Raw genomic sequence first — 8,324 nt, 5'->3', positions numbered from 1 at the left:
GGACGACAGATATGCAAATACAATAAATTATATGGCGTGTCTATAAATCTCCTAAAATAAATAATAAAGAATTAACTAATCAAATTACACATAACCAAACTTATCACCATAATGATTACTAGAAATGAAAGAAACTCCCATACTTCCATCAAGCACAAGAAAGTATTAAGCAATTCCCTTCCACATAAAGCTCTTCTTAATGAATATGTACAAGGTACCATTATACAAAATGAACAGCTCAGTGAGTAAAACTAGGATTAGAACAAAGAACTATTCCAAAGGCAAAAGAAGGATAGCTCAGATAAATGAGTTAAGAAGCAAGTGTAGGCATTTATATAAACATGTACAAGGCTTCTATGAACAAGAAATCAAAGAAGAAATCATTCAAAGCTTAGAAGAAACAATTGAAAGATGAGAATTCAAATAGGGAATCATTGCCTCTTTTTGCGCAGAGCGCGATGATTTTGCCATGTCCAGAACAGCAAGAAGACCACCAGCATTATCGCCATGGATACCCAAAAGATTATCAGCCATGTTGGAGGCATAGGGTTGAGAAATAGACCTATCAAAAATGAAATAAACATCGGTCACAAAGTTACCTTATGCGTAAGAGATTACGGCTTCGTTTGGGACGGCTTTCTTCTTACTTTCTAAAACAGCTTTTCAGTACAAAAATTTCTTGAATTTGAAATTTTTGTACTAGAAAGTTGTTTTAAAAAGCAGTACGAAAGCTGTCCCAAACAAAGCCTAAGACAAAAAGATAAGAAAACGGTTACCATGGCAAAATTTGATGCATATAAGGAGTTCCACTATACAGATTGCTAATGAAAGCCAACAGAATGCTCCTATCTTCTTCGTTGGCTTCCTGGAATGATTAGTAATTTGTGAGAGAGAAGTAGAAAAAGAGAAATACAATTTCTATCAGGATATTAAAGATAAAATATTTAGGTTTCATTTGGGACGACTTTCTTACTACTTCTTAAACTGATTTTTTAGTACAAAAATTAAATTTTTGTACTAGACAGCTACTTTAAGAAGCAGTAAGAAAGTCGTCCCAAACGAAACCTAAGAGTCATACAATAAAAAGAGAAAGCTATACCATTGCTTTTCATTGTTGTCTAAATTTCTTCTAATTTTGATCATTTGTCTTATAACTTCTAATATTTTATTATTTTCATATCGATCAAAATATCCTGACATAATTGTTTTCGTTGTACACGAGGTTTTGAAACAAGATCAATGAAGGAGAAAACCTGTCCTGCAAGTAGGAGTTGTACTCGCGAATGGTGGGTATTGCAATCAGCCACCATAAGATCAATCTATGAATCACAACAGGATTTCCAGGTGGTATCCAAAGGCAGAACTTAAGAAAGAAAGTGTTAAGCTCAACAGTGAGGAACACAACACACAGGGTAAGAACTTGGATGAACCTCCATGGTCCTTGAAGAGGGTGCCATTCATCCTTATCCCATTGAGCAGGTGTAAACTGGCCCAATGTTCTTTTCACCTAAGAAGAAAATGGCAAATACAATTCAATCTAATGATCAGCTATGGATAAGCTAACAAAATCATATAAACCTCAATCCAGAAACAAATATAAATACACATCTCATGCAAAATGCAGAAGGATACACAAATCTATGAAGGAAGTAGAGAGAAAGTTTCTCTTCAACAGTGTAGGTTGAGGAAAAAAGAAGGATAAAGGATGTAACAAATCAGTTTTATGCCTGATATTGTCAATTTAAGAATTTTGTTGTAAAGGCTTTTTAGTAGTTTTAATGGAGATGGATTATCAGGGAAAGGAAAAATAATTGCAAATGTAAGATTTGTATGTTTGTTATTTTATAGGAAACACTTGAAGAACTCGCGTGAAACTTATCAATATTGAAAAAAATAGTGAGAACTCACCACAAATCTCCCACAAAACCAGGAAAAACAGTAGTTTTATGTAGAAAATGATGAAAGCGGAAGGAAAATAACAAGATATGATTGATCCTCTATTCAAGAGGAAGATCTATCTCTCCAAATTCTCTAGACAACGCTAGAACCCAAGAACGTCCGAGCACCTAAATAAAAATTCAGCAATACTAATATAAAACTTCTATTTAAAGCAAACATAAAAATAACTCAAAAGGACTAAACAACCCTCTTTCTCTCTCTCTCTCTTCCCTAAGCAATGGACCCCAACCCAAGGGGGGCAGGATTTGGAACCTACGGACCAACAGGCCTCCGCCTACTGTAGCACCTGAGCCGGCCCAACTTGAGCCGGCTGGACCGATCAAGGGGGACCGGTCTATCATTTTCAACATGAAGGAAGTAAAGTGAAGGCATGGCTATGTAGAACAAAAAAATTCAAAATTTATAATACAATTTAACAAGTTATAAGAGAAGATGTTAGTGATGCAACATAAATGTCCTATTCCTCTATTTTACAAACATAATATACTCCATAAGCGATCATAAGTGAAAATAACCAAGTTTTTGAAGTTGAAAAGTTAGAATTATGAAATGCTCTGGCAAAATTAATCCCAAGGCTTGTCTAATTTGAAGTAGAAGATTTGAAATAAAGTGAAATAAGATAGAAAGCCAACTTGTTGCAAACTTACCTTACCAATGATGTTTGGTTGCCGGCTTAAACCAACCCATTCATAAGTCTTAGCATCAAAGTACCTAACAGTGCGCATTCCAGCCCAAATGCCTATCCAAGAACCAAAAATACAAACAATGAAAACATGAATAATACACAGTGACTTAGAACCTAAAGAGTAGTAAGCTCCTCATGTTACCTTCCAAGATATGACAGATTTCCATCAGATTGACTTGAAGTAACAGGTTCCCCCTCGTCTACCCAAATCAGGAGGGTTCCCCAGGACTAATTTAGGCTTCGTTTGGGATGGTTTTTTTACTGCTTCTTGAAACAGCTTTCTAGTACAAAAGTTGAAGTTTTTGTACTTGAAGCAGCACAAAAACTATCCCAAATGAAGCCTTAGTTTCTTGTAGAAAATGATAATGTTATCAATTTTGCTGAATTTTGTGGGTATTTTTATAGATCAAAATCAGTATTGAATTCTAACTGCCAACCAAATCATTTTTTTCTAACTTCAAGCAACCAAATGAGACCTTAGATTATTTGAAAGACTGATAGAAATTCAAATGTATGGGTGTTAATAGAGTAGCTTTCTCCATTTTTTACAGTCAATCAAAAGGCAAAACTGTCTCAACTTCTATCTTGAATCCAAAAGAATACATTTTGAAACAAAAAGTTTACATTTGGAAGCTTCATTTCAATGGAACCAGGCATAGAAGATAAGAATCTTACCAAACCAATTGCAGATTAGAATATCCAAAATAATACTGTCCCACCAACATTCATTGAAGTTTGGCAGCATATGGCGGAAAGTGAGCTGCCATATAGTAGTTAAAGTTAGACCATCAGATAAGAACCTCTGAAAAAAAAAAAATAGATTTTTACACATATTTAAGAGCTGACCTCCATCACTTCGAATCCAATAGACAAAAGCCACAACAGAGGTTGGTTTCTTATCATGATAGCCTTACCCCACCATCCAAAAATATGTGCAAGGACAAATTCATCAAACAATGTCTCCTATAAAGAAAAAACTATTCTTCTGAAAATATTTCAAGCCAAGTAGAGCATACAACAAGTAATAATAGAAATAGAACATTTAAAAGTAAATAATATATGGTGAATGAAGCAATCATACATAAACACTGTTAAACCTGCTTTTTGGATTCTCAGGTGTGTATATTCGGCAATCAGTGCCATATGACCTTTCAGGTAACTCTGTTTTGTATTTGACAAAGCAAATCAGGATCAGAAAGATGCCAGAAAAGTAATTTTAGAGTTTTAGATAAGTTGTTACCAACTCCAAGATCTGGGTGAAGAAATCTCATGAACTTCCGTGCATCATCACGGTTCTGAAAATGAAGAGCTATCAGATAAGATTAACATAATTAACACAATTCTAAATAAGAAGAATACTCTCACAAAATTCTGAAATGGAATATGAATGAAAACAAAAGAAGCAAATGCTTTTGAAACAGTAGCGGTCTACCTTCAATCAAAAAGCACTAAACTAACTGGTGAATTAAATAGAATACTTTTAAGGAGTTAAAAACAAGAAAGGTAAGGTAATATATATATATATATATATCACAACCAGTGTCACCCTCTCTCACTCCCTTTAACCATTCAATGGTTGCAAACAGTAAGATGAGTGGGATAAGTAAGGGGGTAGCTAACAATCTTCCTGTTTATGCAATAAGGTTCCATTCGTATGTAAAATGCTCAGTTAAGCTTCAAATGTCCACTAATTCTGCTCAATAAAGTATGGAAAACTATGACAAAGTGATGGGCTACATTGTGATTTTTCGAGTGCAACTTTCAAAAGAGTGTAATTTGCCAGAGTGCTATTGCCAACTGTGTTCTTAGCATGTAAATACTGCCAATTTTTTTACTGAGATTTCACCACAGGTAAGTTTATAATCACCATTTTAAATCCAAATGCTCTCCTTATGTGATGAGGACTTGTTATGTGGGCATACTTCTGATAATGATTGGATGATTGCAATGTGATATAAAGCAGCTAGGTTATGAAGTAGGCACATCTAATAGTAGTTCATTTTTAAGCTATTGGACATAACATTCTCTAACCAAATCAAACGCAGATATATGTACTCATCGTAACATCCAAAAAGTTGTTTTCCAAACTCTCCGAAGCCATAACACATGTATAAATATGGATAAGAATAATAATACTAATAACAATAAAAAGGAAAAGAGACAAACCTGAAAAAGCAGAAAGGTTAGAGCGACAAGGTAGACTACTGCCAATCCATGAACCAATCGCCATACCGAAGGATGTGGACGAATTAAAATGCTGGAAAGTTACAATGCCATTAATTATCCGTAAAACTTGCCGGAATCGATGTTCCTAAACATTTTCAACTACATGCATTAATATATATATATATATGGGTTGCAAAATTATATATTTTGCACATTTTTAACATTTTCTAAACTCATGTACTCATGATTATCAGGATCATCATCATCATCATCATCATCATTAGCCTTATGGCCCTTATCCTAAATATTTGGGATGGTTTTATAAATTCTCACTTCTTAATTGTTCCCATCAAGTGTTTTTTGAGGTCCATGCTATTTCATTCCAAACCTTTTTTATCTACTTCTCTAATGGATACATTTTTTGTCATTCATTGTACATGTTCAAATTACTTCAAGTCTATTTTCAATTACCCGATCGCTGCTCCAAAAGAAGTATTCTTTAATTTATCCTTCTTCGTTCTTAATTTTCCCATACATTCATTTTAATATTCTCATATCTCCCATGCTCAACTTAGATATCAATGATTTTCTACTAGCTAATGCTTTGATCCTTACATAACACTTTGAAATGTCGTCATCATCATCATCAAAACTTTTTACTTCTCAACTTTACAACCTATCTTTTAGAATTACAACAACAACAAAAAAAGTTAAAAAGTACAATGTCTTATCATTTAGATGCTTGTGAATCATGGTGAGCTTCCTTAAGATTGCACCATAATCAACTACAATATGGAATTTAGCATGTAGTAAAAATCTTTAAAATATGACAGTCTTGGGGGGCTCAATGTAATGCTGAAACAAAGTGAAATGCTGAAGCATCTCAACAAAACATTTGCAAAAGGATATATTGCATAGATATTGCAACTCACGTTGAGGGTGCTTGAAGCAAGCAGTAAGCAAGAAAGACTAAAATCATAGCCCACACACCCCTAAAGAGAAAAGAAAGAGCCATTAGAAATCAGGAAAGGCTTCTGCTTTTCAGATCTGACCAAATAAATAATACTGAAATAAATTTTCAACAAATTTAGAGCCATTAGTATACAACATAGAAGAAAAATAACTCTTTAAAATATAAATCTAAAACTTTGCAGCAAGGTCAGCAGAATACCTCTTTACACTTGTAACACTATCAGTAGATGCATTGCTCTCTGGGCTAAGTGCTCCACTTACCCAACTGAAAGAAAATTCACCAGGAAACTTTGATGAAAATTCTCAGATGTAATTGATGGATAATAGCAAATTGCCGGACTACTCAAAGCACTTAGGCACAACTAAAATTATGCACAAATGCAGAATCCAGCAATATTAATCCATTAATTTTTATGAAATATGCAATATAAATTCAAACAATATTAACTAAATTTAATTATGAATTTGACCCCATAAAACTAACATCTGCAATTAGACAAACAAATATTTATGACCCCCGCAATATTTAGAATGAATTCTAGTAAGAATTATAATAATTTACAGAACATGAAACAAGCATAATGTATGCAAGTTTATGTAAGACATAAGTAATTATTTAGATAAAATTATAAGATAAAACATTGATAGTTGATAAAATTTAAGGTCTGATTCAAATTATCAATCCTGATTTTTATTAGATTTCAACAAAATACGTAGTATCAATTAGTCACCAAGTTAGAAATCAATGTGAAATGGTAAACATGGAAGTAAGGCCAAGCCAAACTGAGAATTATATAAGTTTTTTAATAGAGTTTGCATTTCTTAACAAGAAAAGCATCAGAGAATGATATATATAACCTTAACAAAAGTAGTTGAGATGAGATATAAGATGGATATGTGGTAAGATTCTTTCAAGGAAGATAATTCTGAAACATTTAACCATTTAGCAAGAATGAGATACAACTGTGATAGAAGAGAGAAAGAACATAAAACCTATGATAGAAAAAGGGCATCAAAATATTCACTTACACCAAAAGGCATGCCCCGATAAAAAGCAAAGTGATCGTGCGAGGTTTGTATGCCCATGCTGTCCATGGATCAAGCTCTTCAATGCCAATTTGAGGTCTTATATTGTGCTTCTCCTGCATGATGAGATCAACTTTTTCTCCCTCTCTTGCACTATCAACATCCATTAGTGCAAGCTCAACTGAAAACAGTAAAGAATATAATTAAAAATTGAAATTCTATGATGTCAATGTTCATTAATCTTCAAATATATTGAAAAAAATCAGTCCTTCAAGAAATTTCTTTGTACAAAAATTTGAATTTGATCTTAAAGAACTTCTTCATGAGTTAACCTACCAAAACTCCAAGCCAAAAAGAAAGTTCCACATCGACATAACAAGAGATCTAGGAAACCTTCCATATTTTATCTACTCAAGGACTAAACAAGCACACATCACAATAGATCTTGTCAAAAAAAAAATCTAGATTGCAAATGAAAAACTTGACATCTAATCAATTAGTCCCTCAAAATAACTTATAGAATTAAGAATCTAGCTGAAATAAATACTATGCAAAATGTTTCTATGTACGACCCTGAAACTAAATAGAAGAAGCACAATTAATTGGAAGCAATAATACACCCAATAGATACAAATGCCTAGAAAGACAAAATAATAGTCGCAATAAAGTGATTGAACAAGGTAGAAAAAAGAAAATTCTATAGCAAGATGTGACAAAAAGACCAACCAATACCACAAGGCATACATAACCTCAAAATCAAGGTATGAATCAAGCAAGATATACCTTGGCTTACATGCAACTATTCAAAGCAAAGAAATGTAAAATAGCACAAAATATCATCAAACTTGAGGCCAATAAATCAAATTTTCTACAATAAACAATCAATATATGGTTGTAAAACTGAAAAAATCATTATTCCTCCCAAAAAATGAAATTTTTGAAAATAAACCAAATACCTATATCATGATGCCTATTTAAAAAATAATAATAATAAATTAATTGATTCTCATCAATCTCATCATATAAAGATGTTAAAACATAAATGTTCTCGCTGATAAGACACTGAAGCCATATATGTTATGTACATAGGATTGAACAATCATTGTACGCATACCCAAAGTCCCATAAACAAGAGATCAATCCACTCTAAGGAAGGCTCCATAGCACAGCTAATTAATGGAAAAATAACCAGAGACCCAAAAAAACCCATTTTTATTAGATATTTCAACAACTTGCATGTTAAATCGATTGTAACAATGCAACAGAAATCTGCTAAATGGAAAACTGCAAAGGTAGAAATCAAACTCGTCATTCACAAAATACCAACTTTTCATTACTCGCTGAAGAAAAAATCAGTTCTTGTACAAATGGAATAACAACGAACAAAATACTCGCCCAACTTCCAATGAAAAGCTGACCAAAACGAATTAAAGCTGATCATATAAAAGATATATTGATGGATTAATCGCACCAAAAATTCCAAGTCTGCAACTTTACGCAGAGGAAGAAGAAAAGT

At 33.0% G+C, this 8,324-nt stretch overlaps 1 protein-coding gene across 2 annotated transcripts; it reads right to left on the bottom strand.

The window, feature by feature from the left end:
• Positions 1-167: 167 nt before the first annotated feature.
• On the bottom strand, positions 168-8,122 carry LOC110097883 (CDP-diacylglycerol--serine O-phosphatidyltransferase 2). 2 transcript variants are annotated; one of them, XM_020824518.2, is made up of 13 exons: positions 7,145-8,117; positions 6,812-6,989; positions 5,982-6,047; positions 5,743-5,802; positions 4,811-4,901; positions 3,885-3,939; positions 3,726-3,805; positions 3,491-3,607; positions 3,320-3,404; positions 2,607-2,698; positions 1,254-1,507; positions 777-865; positions 168-562 (listed from the first exon to the last, which is right to left on the bottom strand). In XM_020824518.2, the coding sequence occupies exons 1-13, from the start codon at positions 7,206-7,208 to the stop codon at positions 432-434; spliced, it is 1,362 nt and encodes a 453-aa protein (XP_020680177.1). In that variant the 5' UTR covers positions 7,209-8,117; the 3' UTR covers positions 168-431. The 2 variants fall into 2 exon arrangements, with proteins under 2 accessions (XP_020680177.1, XP_020680180.2); XM_020824521.2 differs by lacking the exon at positions 1,254-1,507 and having other exon boundaries at positions 7,145-8,122.
• Between the last annotated feature and the right edge of the window lie 202 nt (positions 8,123-8,324).

Source organism: Dendrobium catenatum, unplaced genomic scaffold (assembly GCF_001605985.2).
Source record: "Dendrobium catenatum unplaced genomic scaffold, ASM160598v2 fragScaff_scaffold_574, whole genome shotgun sequence".
Classification (NCBI taxonomy): Eukaryota; Viridiplantae; Streptophyta; class Magnoliopsida; order Asparagales; family Orchidaceae; genus Dendrobium; species Dendrobium catenatum.
The sequence above is the reverse complement of the archived record's forward strand: the minus strand, read 5'-3'. Positions and strand labels throughout refer to the sequence as shown.

Coding starts and splice junctions, on each gene's coding strand:
- LOC110097883 (XM_020824518.2), bottom strand. CDS start 7,208: ATGGAAGGTTTCCTAGATCTCTTGTTATGTCGATGTGGAACTTTCTTT. Junction 4,902..5,742: donor TTGCTTCAAGCACCCTCAAC/GTGAGTTGCAAT, acceptor GTAACTTTCCAG/CATTTTAATTCGTCCACATC. Junction 3,940..4,810: donor TAACCTTTCTGCTTTTTCAG/GTTTGTCTCTTT, acceptor CTTCATTTTCAG/AACCGTGATGATGCACGGAA.